The sequence below is a fragment of the Indicator indicator genome, chromosome Z, assembly GCF_027791375.1.
Source record: "Indicator indicator isolate 239-I01 chromosome Z, UM_Iind_1.1, whole genome shotgun sequence".
NCBI classification, from domain to species: domain Eukaryota; kingdom Metazoa; phylum Chordata; class Aves; order Piciformes; family Indicatoridae; genus Indicator; species Indicator indicator.
The window spans coordinates 80,454,759-80,469,078 of record NC_072053.1 but is presented as its reverse complement, the minus strand read 5'-3'; the positions used below and the strand labels follow the sequence as shown (position 1 = coordinate 80,469,078).

Genomic DNA, 14,320 nt, shown 5'->3' with positions numbered 1-14,320 from the left:
TAATCCAGTTACACTGTATTAGGGAGAGAGCATCAGAAAGAGAAAATTATCAAGACTTCAAGATACATTAGGTCCCAGGGCACTGATTTTCAAGGAATACCAGACCAAGGATGTCATGGGGAACAGACAACCCTTTGGAGGTGAAGGAGCTATGGTCTCCATTAACTCATGGAAACAGTGTATCACTTCACTTTCCTTGTATGTACCAACGATCAAAAGGTATGATATTTTGGCAGCTGTCAAAACAAAGGGCCAAGACTCACAGAGGAAAAATGCACCAGCAGCACACAAAAGCTGCAAAAGCAAGTGGAGAGTGATAGTGGTGTCTCTGCTGAGAGGCAGTGAGGTACTCATCTGCCAAGCTGATACACAGTTGGGGGAAGTTTGCAGCTTGCCAGAGGCTGAGATCCAGGATACCACAGAGACACTGCCACAGCTGGTTAAAAACAGACTACTATCCTCTACTTCTTTTCAATGTAGGCACTAATGCAAGCAAAACCTGCTCCAGGTCAAGCAGGACTTCAGAGCCCTGGGTGTTCAAGTGAAAGGGAAAGGTGCCCAAGTGACCTGCTCTGTCTTGCCAAGCAGCAATAAAGGGGTGAGAAGATCATGTGGCTTTTGGGCTGGTGTTTTTGCTAGGGCTTTGATGTATATGATTAAGGGACATTCTTCAATTAACACAGCCCATTGGGAGAGAGGAGATCTATCAATACAGCAGAGGTGGGAGAAACTTCACTAACAGATTCACCTAGTGAATTATGCTTCAAATTAACTAACTTGGGGGTAGGGTACAGAGCTATTACACCTTTGTTCCCATAAGCACCAGGGTAGCTGAAAACATCTACCAGAGTATTGAAGAATGCTCTTCAACACTTTCCAAAGGCAGGAACACTAAGTATAGCTACCTTAAGTGCAGGTATACCAACACCTGTAGTTTATGTAACAGACGAGGGGAACCAGAGCTCTGTTCTCAGTCTGAGAGTTTCACAGGAAATGTAAAAAAAGGGGAAAGTCACATGACTGGAAGGGCATGACAGATGGCTACAATCTCTTTTGGAAAGATAGGAAGAGAAGAAGAGGAGCTGGAGCTGCACTTTGTGTAAAGAGAAATTTAATTATATAGAGGTAAGCTATGGGTACCATGAAAGTTCTGTTGAACTTGATGGATCAAGATTACAGCAGTTGTGACCAAGGGGGATGTTATGTTACATAGCTGCTACTGAGCTCCTACTCAGGGTGACAAGGCAAAAGAAAATCTTAATTTGGCTGCTCAAGGCCATTATCATGAGACAATGATCTCATGGCTAACTTCAAGTACTGGAACATGTGCTGGCAAAACAAGACAGCAGTGCATCGGTTGTCCCTTAGGCTCCTGGAATTCACCAAGAACTGCTTTCTGCTACAGATGCTGGACATGCTGACTAGGAACAGTGCATTGCTGTATTTACTGATTGTAAACCCAGAAGAATTACCTGAAAGCATAACATAGATGAGCAACCACAACGTTGTGCATCTTAAGAATCTACTGAGCAGACTGAAGACCATCAGTAGGAAGACCATCCAAGATTTTAGAAATGCCAGCCTCAACATGCTAAGATCCCAGTTGTGAGGGAGCCCATAGGAAGCAACCATGGAGGGCAAAGTAACTTGTGTGTGCTGGGAGTTATTCAAGGTCAGAATCCTGAAAGCACAAGGAGTGGCTATGAAGAGAATGGAAGCCTTCTCTTCTCAGGAGCCACATGAAGACAATAAGCAGCAATGGGTACAAGTTTCATTGGGAGAGGTTTCATCCCAACATAAGAGAGATTTTTTTTTTTGCAGTGAGAATATCCATTAACTGGAACATCCTCCCCAAGGGATGAGGAAAAGTTCCCATTGCTGGAGGTTTTCAAGATGTGGTTGGAAAGATAATCTCATCCAAGCACCCTTTGCCATGAAATGTTGAATCAGATGATCTTTCCAGGTCCCTTCCAATTGGGGCCATTCTGTGTTTCTGCCTACCTACATCCCATCCCTCTATTTTCAAGAGAGAAAAATGTGATACAAAATATCTGCTGTTTCTCAGGATAAGTTGGAAAATGCATAAAAAGAATGATTCCAGCATGCAGTTCAAAGCAGTAAGCTTAAAATTACCTAATAATTCAGTTCTGCAGACTAGCTCTACTTTTACATTTTACTTGAGTCTGATTTGGATACTTTCTTGGAATCTAAGCATCAGAGAAAGTGAAAGCAATCACTAAATACAGGCATAATCTGTTTCTTTAGTCTTCTAATAAGATTGCCTAAGTCTGAGAGTCAGTTAAAAAGAACTTTAATGGAATCAATATGGAAGAATCAATGTGAGAATCAACTGCTGTGGAGCCTTTCCTCGTTGGATTGGTTAGGTTTTCTGTTAAGAGATGGAAGCTTGTGGGTTTGTCTCAGTGATTAGAGTTCCTCTGCAGGTTTTTAATACAACCGAATTTAATACTTATTTTCATATGAGTTCCTTTACCAGATGAAATAGTTACAGGAACAATCAGACTTATGTCAGTGTATATATAATTCCCCCACCCTACAGAATAAAATCCTTCCTCACTGGGGAATGGAAGTGCTGTGTAATCTAGACTTATATTTTGCACCTATAGATCACTACTTAGGTAATCTGAACACAACTATTCCTGTCTAAGAGGTGGTAAAAATGCCTCTTTAGACAGATGGTTGAAAATGAAGTTTATTTCCAGAAGCCTGCATACCTCGCTATCTAGTAATGACCCTAATGTTTTTATTTCTGTGTGACAGAATCATAGAATCATAGAGGTTGGAAGGGATGTTAAAGATTCCTTAAAGCTGATCTTCAAGGTCCCTTTCAACTGAAACCGTTCTATGATTCATTCTATGACCTAGTTCCAACCCCCCTGCAATGGGAAGCTACTCAAATAAATGAACCTAATTGTTCCTCATACACTGAGACATTTTCAAAAGTATCTGGTGGGGGGGAAAAAAAAGTGGGGGGGGGGGGCAACAAATAAATAGTGTCAGAAAATTGCACTCTGGAATAAAAACTTGGTATGTATATGAAACTGCTGTGGATATTGCTGCAATTAGCATTTTCCTGTAAATGTTGTAACCCAGGGAAGTTAATTGGAAATGATGCATATTTTCTCTTATAAATATTTAAAGAAAGAAATATTGTGGAATGGTTTAATTGCTTTTGGAAAAGTGCATTTTTATATAGAAACAACAAATACATATTACAGCACTTGCAGTACTGGCAGAACTCTTATAGTTAGTATTTTCCCAGCAGTTCACTGGGTATTTGACCATGGTCACTGGTAAGATGTGATAAATTTTAGATTTCAGGGACGTCTAAATCAAAGCAGCAACATAAGAGACTCTCCACCCACTTCCTTTTAACTGCAGACTGCCTTATACATTCAAACTTAATAACTGAAAGTATAAATCAAAGCACTCAGAATTGTGAAAATGAAAGATTTGAAAGCTGAAAAGCAGTACCATCTATCTAATTTGTGAAGATGATCATGCAGTCTTTAAACACACAATCCAGTTTTCACAGGCCTTTTTTCTCATTTAGTTTAACCAGGCTCCCCTGCTTTTAGAATCCATCAGCACTGCTGACTCCAGGAGGATATTACCTCTATGCTTTGGGTTAACTTGTAGAATAACTCAGAACTAGTAAGTGAATGTGGCAAACACCTCTTATGTCTGGTGGGGAAACTAAGCAGAAAGAATGATGCTTCAGCTGAAGCAGGTGAGCAATGCCTTGTGGCAGTTCTGCGACAGGGCTTCTATGGGAGTCTTGAAAAATGACTTAAAACTAGGCTTAAACTAGGCTTTGCAGCATGCATCACATGTAGTTTGTTCTGCTCCAGGAAGTGATTTGTAGAACTGTTTACTAGGGAAAGCCACAAAGTGGCTAAAAATATACATAACCTGAAAAATCAGAGCACAGGTCTTCAAAGGTGAAAGGTATATTAAACAGTTTTGAGCTTTGAGCTTTTGAGGAGAGACCACTACCAATATCCAACACATTCATGCTTGCCTGTCAGCATTCTGTGGTTTCTTATTTTGGAAGTCAAATTAATTTTTTTTTCCCCCTCAAGAACCAAAAAATTAAATGCAGATGCTCAACAGCTATCAGGAGACTCATTGTTTTACAAGGATGCTAAAGAAGTAGGAGAATCAAAGCAGAGTGATTTTTGAAACCTTGGTTGGTAGAGTTAAACTGGTAGAAGCTGAAAATAGCCACTGAATTCTTACTCTTATCAGTCACAGTTATGTAGAATCTCATATTACCATTTGTGTTTCTTCAAAAGCACAAGTGATTGTACAAAAGGACTAACATCAGCAGGGTTAAATATGGATTTCCCATAATTATATTTACAGACAGAATTCTTGTGCAAGGTTTCCTGCCTGGGTAGGATCTAAACAGCTGCTTCATGCCACCTAAAATCTACTAATAATTTAATTCTGATTTGAGAGCAGATTCTCTTACTGTTGCAAAGACAGTATAACACATCTCTAACATCTCAAAAGAGCCAATTTACTACAACCGAGTAGTAAGTTGTGTATTTAGTTAGAACACTGAAAGCCAGAAAAAAAGAATGGTTGTGGAAGTGTACTGGTTTTAGGGCTATGCATTTAAAATTTTACACAGCTTTTGAGCAGAAAGTAGTAAGAATGTAAATAAATCACTATTCAGTGTAAAAAAGGAAAATAATGATTATTCTAAACGATTCCATTGGAGGGATAGTTCCCTTAAGATTTAGTTCTCAAAACAATACTCAGTTTTCTGGTGCAGCAGACTAGCAGGGTGTTTCTGCATTTCTCTTCTCGCTTCCTTCACTGGGGAGATAACAACCTGCATGCTGACATTGGCTGAGGAGGACCTCTCCTATCAGGACAGACTGAAAGAGTTGGGGCTGTTCAGTCTGGAGAAGAGAAGGCTCCAAGGTGACCTTCTTGTGGCTTTCCAGTATCTGAAGGGGGCTACAAGAAAGCTGGGGAGGGACTTTTTAGGCTATCAGGTAGTGATAGGACTGGGGGGAATGGAATAAAGCTGGAAGTGGGGAGATTGAGACTGGACGTGAGGAAGAAGTTCTTCCCCATGAGAGTGGTGAGAGCCTGGAATGGGTTGTCCAGGGAGGTGGTTGAGGCCCCATCCCTGGAGGTGTTTAAGGCCAGGCTGGATGAGGCTCTGGCCAGCCTGCTGTAGTGTGAGGTGTCCCTGCCCATGGCAGGGGGGTTGGAACTGGATGATCCTTGTGGTCCCTTCCAACCCCGACTGATTCTATGATTCTAAGTTCTAACATAATCTCTGCTTCTTTTCCATTTTTCTTCCCTTTGAAAGGGCAGGTTGGGGAGAAAGGGGAAGAGGCAGAGAGCCAGCTTTCCTGGCTTTGCCCAGGAAGGTTTTGTGCTGTTTTATTAATTGTAAACACCTGTAAATATTGTAACTACTGTATATTTGTACATATTCATCGCATTCCATTGTAGACTGTAGTTTTGCTTGTAAATACACTGCATTTGCTTCCAAACTGAGCTAGTCTGGTGAAGTTAATGTTGGGAGGGGAATTTCAGCCCACCACAGTGAGGATACCTCAGCCTAATGTTGGAGTAGAATTAAAATGTACTGTGTCCCCTTGAGAGGACAGTCACTGTATCACCTTACAGTATCTCTGAATTCCATCCACAACCCTGACTCTTTTCACATCACTTGTTTTTCTCATTGCCCTGGGTGGGAGAAGCATGGATCTTCTGTAAGTCCAATCCAATTTAACTTGGCATTTGACTGCAGCTGAAATCATGGGTTTCAACTGCACAGTGGCTCCTGTATGACAGCCCCTCATCTAAATGCATTATAACCAAGTAATCTGTTATTTGGATATTCTTCTTGATCCTTTCTGATGTTGTGTGCACTGCAGCAGCCAGGAAAATTACAAAGCCAGTTCAGTGTTGTTGCTCAGGTTCTAGATAGCAGAGTTTATGTTTGATGTTGCTTCAGCTCTGTGGGGTTCATCCCACTGTGATGAAGCATGCTGTTGCCCAAGTGATCAAAGTTGTACATTGCAGGAAATAATAATGTTCCCTTAGGAAATAACAAAATTAAGCTCTCAAGAGTGTTCCCTTAAGAAATGACAAATGTAACAATAAGAAAAATTCTTAGGATATAAAATCAGATCTCAAATAAAATAAAAACACAGAGGAATTAAAAACCACAGTCCTCACAGTCCTATATCATCCTTGCCTGAATCTTGACAAAAATGTGTTATGATCATGTAGTAGACCTCAAAAGTAGTCAGGTATCCACAAGATGCTTCATTTTGTTTACACTGAGACAACCCATGATATGCACTCATCTATCAATGTTGTACTGCAAAATAATCATGAGCTTTACCTAATGAATGCTAATTACTTTCTATTGAAAGAAGGGTAAATCTGCATGTCATAAGCTAGGCATTAAGGTAACTTAATCCACAATTAATTTAATTAACTTTGGCAATTAAGACAAAGTTGGAAATCACATAAATTGAAAATATGATGTTGTAAAGATACTCTGAAATCATAATGAACAATTAGTGTGTGATACTGTTTGATTATCATGATTAAAATCAACTTATAGTCACAGAACAAAAGTTTAATTGAGGATGAAGGTAGTTATAAGCACAATAATCAACACACAGCTAGAAAGGTTTACCAGCTATATTCAATATATTTTGAACCAGATAAGATGCACTCATCAGTAAATGCCCATCAGTTCTCATCTGTGAAATTCTTAATCTGAGGTATGGAGAGCACATTGAAAACACTGAAGTGAAATCCTAGAAGCAGTTCAGGTGTAGCTGGTTCATTCAGTTTTAACAAAATTAGGGTATAAGCATGAAAAACATATTTCTACACATGGGTATGTATTTAGCTTACACAGGCATATTATAAAAAAAATCAAGTAAAGCAGGTAGCTGACATACAGAACTTAAAATGGAAGAAGGTTTGCATATTATGTTGTGCCTCACTGTTAAAAGGTTTGTTCTTCCTTTCCAAGGACAGCACAACTCACGCTCCAATTGTGCTCCCTCACTGTACCCTATCTTCATTATTACTAGATACATTTTAAAATAAAGTTCAATACTTATAAAATATCTTATTAGATGAAGTTTAAAATAGTGCATTCAATGTGTGTTAAAGGGTAAAGGATAAAATAGTGCATTCAATGTGTGTTAAAGGGTAAAGGAATAAAACAAACATACTACAGTGGTGACAAAAAGGCAAACATTCAGGCCATACTTAAAATCTGAACATTGGAATCTCTAAAAAATACACTAATTTCATCTGAATTTGTACCAAAACCAACTCATTATGTTAATAAAACTCCACACAGGTGTACTTACTATTTGTGGTTTATCATATGGTCATGAAGATTTGATCCTATGACATTTTTTTTATTCCTTGTGCTTATGCCTCATAGGTATAGGCTCCTCCCCTGCCAAGTATTCTCAAGATGTACACTAGCCTATAGAAGCTACTTAATCGAGTCTTCTGAATCATCATGGTTCTTTTTGTAGGCCTTTTTCCTGCATTAATAAAGGTGCTTGAGTTAATTTCTGATGCTTCTGAAAAGCACAAAATGCTCAGCAAATTTATCCACTTCATTCCATTAAGTACAGCAAAGTCTCCACACTGTTTTTTTCAGCACTCATTGCAGTTGAAGTAGTTACATAAAAGCCTTTGCTGCTTAGATCCAGATCAGGGTGCTGGATTCTTCTGAAATAATGCCATTTATATACACAGGTGCAAACAGAAACACCCAGGCTCACTTTTACCTTCCTGCACCACGTCAGGACATTTTTTTGCATTTGCATAACTGACCTGTATTCCTACACTTGTTTTTCATTCATGCTAGAGGGATTGCTATCTTCTGATATGGCCCATATTTGCCTGAATGCAAATTGCTATGCTACAATTCTCATTTCTTTCTCCATTCTTAAAATTAGCAGCAGCTTAAAGGTTTGCTTTTGCCATTATTTATTTTATTATTATTAATCTGTTAAATTTGCATACTCATTATTCTTGTTTTCATAACCTTTGCACAGTGTTGTTGCCTGTAGTATCTGACCCCTCATTGCTTTCTTCAATGTGCATGCTACAGTGTACAGCAGAATAGCTTTTGTTTCCTGTCCAGAAAAGCTTTATACTTTGAGGAAGAAATTTCCCTCATGCCTTAAGCATAATGCTATCAAACAGTAAGAACAAGAGCTTCTGATACAGTGATTAGGTGCTTACATGATCATAGACCTATGTGAGAGCAAAACTGTTTCCCACTGCCAAATGTGTAACATTTTAATCTCAACTTGAATAAAATGCTAACCAGGACATATGCTATCTGCTGCAAATGCTTCATGGTACATTAAAACTTGGACATGAAAATAGGAAGAATTGTGAAACCGTCTTTGGTCTTGGGGTGTCAGAATCTTTTCATTCACCCACCTCTGCCAGGATGGAAAGAAAGACACTGCTTTGGCTCCTGCTCAGCCTTTGCTTCCCCACCAAGACGGTCCAGCTGAAAGAGTGAGAAATTAAAGACTTCTATTTTACAGTTGTACTGGAAAGACTTCTACTTTAAGGTTCCCTAGGAAAAGGTAAAGAGCCTGATCCAAATTACATTGATACCTAAAATAATTTCTTTGATCTCATGATTCAACCTTTAACTGATCTCTGCTACTCTTAGCTTGCAGTTGGGACTTGCCATTTTCTCAACAACATAGTTTACCATCTCTTTTTCTCCACTGTCTTCACTTCTTACCTCCTTTTTTTCAATAGTTTACTGTTCCCTGCCCTTAGTTGTAGGATTTTTGTGAGTAAAAGCTGCGGTCAGGTGCGCAGTTAAACTATTTTGTTTAAAACAGAAAAGCTTCAGCTGACAGCTCCATATTTGCATATTTTCTGCACCAGATCTTCTGAAAGCCATGTGGGAGCCACAGCAGCACTGAAACTGAATCCCAATGAGTTTGGCTTTTGTGCAGAGCTCTTACTACAGTCAGTCCAATTGTACTGTAGTTATACTATGCTTTCAAGGAAACAAAGCAGTTGGTAAAATGTAAATTCAGTCTTTTTTCCTTTTTTGTTTGTGGCATTTCTTACCCTTTTCCTTCTTATTTCTCCAGTCTTTCCATTCCCTACCATCAGCTATATGCACCTTTTCCTGTCGTGATGTCTTTTTCAAGGAGGAATTATACTGTGGATAGGCTGAGCTTCAGTGAAGGCTTTAGACTGAGCCTAATAAGCACTCAGTTGGATTAAGATGAATATAGATAAACAGGAAATAATAATAATAAAAGGAATTTAAAAAAACCCACCACTTTTTATTCACAGTCTTTTAAAATAATAATAGTAATAGCAATAAGCCAAACTGCATCACTCCCTGAAATAACATTTTCTTTAGTTCTTTTTGGTGCTTTGTTGTTTCCCTGGTGGTTCTGTACATGGTTCAGTTTTTTAATCCTCCTAAGCTTTCAAGTGATACGAGAAAAACTCCCCTCTTGCTTGCACTGTGAGATAGCTTTGTGTTCACAAAGCCAAAAACATTAACATCTTTCAAAGTTAGCATGCTGGGTCATATACAAAATACCACGGTGGTGCATTTGCTTTGCCATCTTGACCTAATGACTGTATAGTAGTATAATATCAGGCATTAAAACATCTACTAACAGCCATGTAAACTGGACTGTACCATACAATCAAGGTTCACAGATTTGCTTAACCATGAAAGGCAACATTAAAGATTATTGTATATGTAAGTCATTCTACCATATTAAAGTACTACAGTATCATAGCACTCTTCTTAAGATTGACAATGTGACAGTAAAAGCATTTGTGAACCATTTTATGTAGTTTTCTTTGGATTTTATCTGTCTCAAGATACTAGGAAACTATTTTAGTGGTATATTTCATTTTAAATGACATATGCTAATGACACAATCTTCATGCATGCAATTGTGTTTTGCTAGACTAAAAGACCTTGAGATTTCAAGGCTCAAGACTTGAAAGCTTATGCAAAGCACAGCTATTAATTTTCATTTGTTTATCAGAGGTAAAGGTGATCAAACCAGATAATGAAGGCATAAACAAGGAAAAAGAAAGCAGCTCTGAAGTGATGCTGGTTTGTTTAATTACCCCACAAAAATATCCAAAGTTCAGGCTTCTCGTAGATACTGACAGTGATTAAAACACCTCTGAAATGACCATAGATTCTCTGATTTTTCTTGACTAGCTAAATTTAAAATGTAAAAGCAACTTCCACGTGATGATACACTCTTAAAGAAGGCACCAGAATTAGAATGACTTTTCTGCTCTATTACTTGAGGCAATAATTCCTATATTTTCATCCCAGATAATGTAGTAAATCTCAGAAATCACCAAGGTGACCTTTAGAAAATAATAGAGATTGCTGAAACTTCAATATCATGCACCTGATGTTCAAGACTAACTATATGATCTTCAGAGCATTAAGATAAAAAAGTAACAACTTTCTTCCTCTATTAGGTCTAAGAACACCTCATTTCTGTGCTTTTATTCTATGTTTTTCTCCCAAGTCAACCTTTCTAAATTATCTCTATCTATACAGGCCAGATTATTACCATTATGCATATCCATATAGATGCAATCAGCCTTGTTATTAGTGTGCCACTTGATTTGATAGCTGAATAAAAGCTGTATCAGTTTATATTTATTTTGCTTCTGGCAAACAATGCCTCATTGACTAAATTCTTACAACACATTCATTTAAATAATGAATTTTCAAAAGGAAAATATTTTATTGATTTATTTCTCATCATTTACTTTTCCAAATGGTTTTATATTACTATTTGAGTTCTAATATTCCTTTAATGGGTAACTTAACAAAAATCGTAACTAAAAAGATCAATAATGAACAGTGCATTTCTGAACAGAGATAGTTTTATGCCAAGTACATAAAACATTTAAGGTAGATCAATCCCTGCCTTAGTCTTCCAAAAAAGAGTAGTTTGAGTTCACAGTATTCTACTACATCACAGCATTTAAGTACTTAAAGGGCAGCTACAAAGAGAATGGAGGTTCTCTCTTCACAAGGAGCCATGTGAAGAGGACAAGGGGCAACAGGTACAAGCTGCAATAGGAAAGGTTTCATTTCAACATAAGAAAGAAATTTTTTACAGTAAGAAAAATCATGCATTTAATCAACCTCCCCAAGGGAAGAGGTAGAGTCCCCACTGCTGGAGGTTTTCAAGATGTGATTGGTCAGAATGCTAGATAATCTCATCTAGGATTTCTGTACCACAAAATAATGAACCAGGTGATGTTTCAAGGTCCAAGGCTATTCTACCGTTTTATGAAAAGGTTCTATGGTTTATAATTTAAGTGAAACAAGGCTTTGTATGTCTAGACCACAAATACAGGTGAGAATGAATATAGTTAAGACTATCTGTTCCCTAATAATAACAGAATCCTGCTCTGCCACTACTATACATTTGGATCTGTTCAGTATCATCACTAGCCATGTAGACAGGGGTACTGAGTGCACACTCAGCAAGTTTGCAGACAACACAGAGATGAGTGGTGCAGTTGACTGACCTGAGGGATGAGGTATAATCCAGAGGCACCCAGCCAGGCTTGAGAATTGGGCCCATGTGAACCTCATGAGGTTCAACACGGCCAAAGGAACTGCACCTGAGTCAGAGCAATCCCCCAGTGTCAATACAGGCTGGGGAATGAAGGGATTTACAGCAGCCCTGTCAAGAAAGACTTGGGGGTGAAAAGATGGACATGAAGTGGTGATGTGCACTCACTGCCCAGAAGACCAGTTGTATGCTGGGTGGCATCAGATGAAGCATGGAGAGATGTTGAATGGCCCCTCTTCTTTTCCTAATGTGACCCACTTGGAATATTGTGCCCAGCCCTGGACGCCTCAGCACGAGAAGCACATGAATCTGTTGGAGCAGGTCCAGAGGAATGTCACAAATACTATTAAGAGGCTGGACCACTTTCTGCACAAAAATAGGCTACGAGACTTACAGGTGTTTACTCTGAAGAGCAAAAAGCTTCAGAGAGACCTTAATGCAGCTTGTTAACACTTGCAGGTGGCCTGTAAGAAAGATAAAGACACATGTTTAGCAGGGCGTTTTGATGGGACAAGGGGTTTAATGGTTTTAAACTGTGAGAGAGAAGATTCAGATTAGATAGAAGGAGGACTGAGGGTGGTGAGACACCGGTGCAGGCTGCGCAGAGGTCATAGAAGCCCCATCCCCAGAAACATTCAAATTCAGGTTGGATATGGCTTTGAGCAACTTAACTTGCTCGCAGATGTCCCTGATCACTGCAAGGTAGGTGGACTAGATGACCTTTAAAGGTCTTTTCAAACCCAAACCATTCTATAATTCTGTGATCTTTCACTCTTTCCCCCATCCATCTTCATACACGTAATTAGTTCAGTTCACTTAGAATATAAGTTCTACTTTTCCTTCTCAAACCCCAGTGTTGTTTATTTATGAAAATATTCCTCATGTGCATAGTGCAAATGATTGCAAAATCATTATGACACTATTTTCAGAAAATATTATCTGTGGCGATTTCCAGAGAAGGAAACAGCTGAGCACATTTCTCCTCTTGAAAGTGTCTCTTTCTTCTGTCTTTTCAAATGGAATAAAGCTTTCTCCTGAGCAGCCTGATCTAATGGAAAGTGCTCCTGTCCATGGTAGGAATGTTAGAACTACATGATCTTTAAGATACATTATAATTCTATAATTTAAAGTAGCCTGTTGTCAAGAGACTTGAGTTTTATTCATAGTCCTCCTATTAACCCATTTGATCATCATCTGAATTAATGATCATTGTTCTGGCTATTCAAATGCTTCTGTATATATATGTACACACAGCTGCATCACCAAAAGTGTGATTATATTGTCAGCTTCACTATACACTTGTGGCAAAATGTCAAAAATTATCTGCATTTTTGTAGGGAAGTGGATTGCAATGAAATGTCAAGCCTAATAGGACTGTTTTGAACCTTGGCACACTATTAGATCAGAATACCATAGACTCACACAGAATCACAGAATGGTAGAGATTGGAAGCGACCTCTGGAGATCATGTAGACCAACACCCCTGCTAAAGCAAATCTGCCTAGATCAGGCTGCACAGGATCACATTCAGGTGGATATTGAAAGTCTCCAGAAAAGGAGACTCCACAACTTCCCTGGACAACCTCCAGTGCTCCATCACCCTCAAAGTAAAGAAGTTTTTCCTTACATTTCAGTGAAACCTCCTGTGTTCTAATTTGTACCCACGGCTTGGGTGCTATCACTGGACATCGCTGAAAAGAGCCCAGCCACATCCTCTTGACTTCCACCATATATATATATATATATATATATATATATATATACACACACATATCCCTATACATACATATATATATATATATCTGCATCACATAAGGGACAGGTCAAAGCAGTGCAAGAACAGCCAGACCAGCTGCAGGAGGTTGTAGAGTATGAGGAAAAGTTTCTGTGAGAAAAGTGTTGCTTTGATCAACTCTGTGACAAAGAGATAAAGGATAGTTGTGAAAGAGCGTTTGTACACCTCAATTTGATCTACCGCCATATCCGAGAAAATTCAAATGAAATTTGTTGGCACTGATCATAGTTCTGTGGTGAAGGATGCTTATGTCCCAGACTACATCCCAAATAGTGCCAGGACGTGTCCCTGCATGCTCAGCTTGAACCCCCTCTTTCCTCTCCCTTCTGGAAGCGGGGGGGAGGGAGGGGGAAGTCTTGGCGCGACCTAGTCTAGGTAAACAACCCCCCCTGGGTCCGTTGTTAAATAGAGGCTGTTTTGGTAAACAAGCGCTCCGTGCTTGTACCTGTGACTGTTCCCGTGTGCGTGCCCGTGTTTGCCTCACTCCCTGCGTTGCCGCAGAGTCCGCTCATACCCGGGACTCGAACCGGCGGATCTGAGTGCATCGCCGCGGATCGCCACTGTTGCCTGACTGATCGCCGAGCGAGGCAACCATTGGTAACCCGTGTGCACCGCCCGTCCTGGACCGCTATAGCCCCCCGCCCCCAGAGTGGAGATACCGCTTAGGCAGCTCCCCGGCTGCTCCCTGTGGATTGCAGAAAAGGTCGCCCCAGCCTTGCAGAGAAGCCACTTTGCTGTGCCCGGCGACCCCGGCGACAAGGCTTTTCCCCGGAGCGGGAAGCTCTTCTTGCGCAGCGCACTCCGCAAAGCCTCCGATGCTCCCCGGAAAACTCCCAGGACCTTTTCGTTCCGGGAGAAGCAGTAACCACGC

General features: G+C 39.7%; 1 protein-coding gene across 1 annotated transcript in view; it reads right to left on the bottom strand.

The window, feature by feature from the left end:
• LOC128979427 (inositol 1,4,5-trisphosphate receptor-interacting protein-like 1) overlaps nucleotides 1-13,635 on the bottom strand; it is a 70,575-nt gene extending 56,940 nt beyond the window's left edge. Inside the window, exon 1 of the mRNA XM_054397641.1 lies at nucleotides 13,630-13,635. Within this exon, the coding sequence (XP_054253616.1) occupies nucleotides 13,630-13,635 (6 nt within the window). The remainder of the gene's footprint in view (nucleotides 1-13,629) is intronic.
• Between the last annotated feature and the right edge of the window lie 685 nt (nucleotides 13,636-14,320).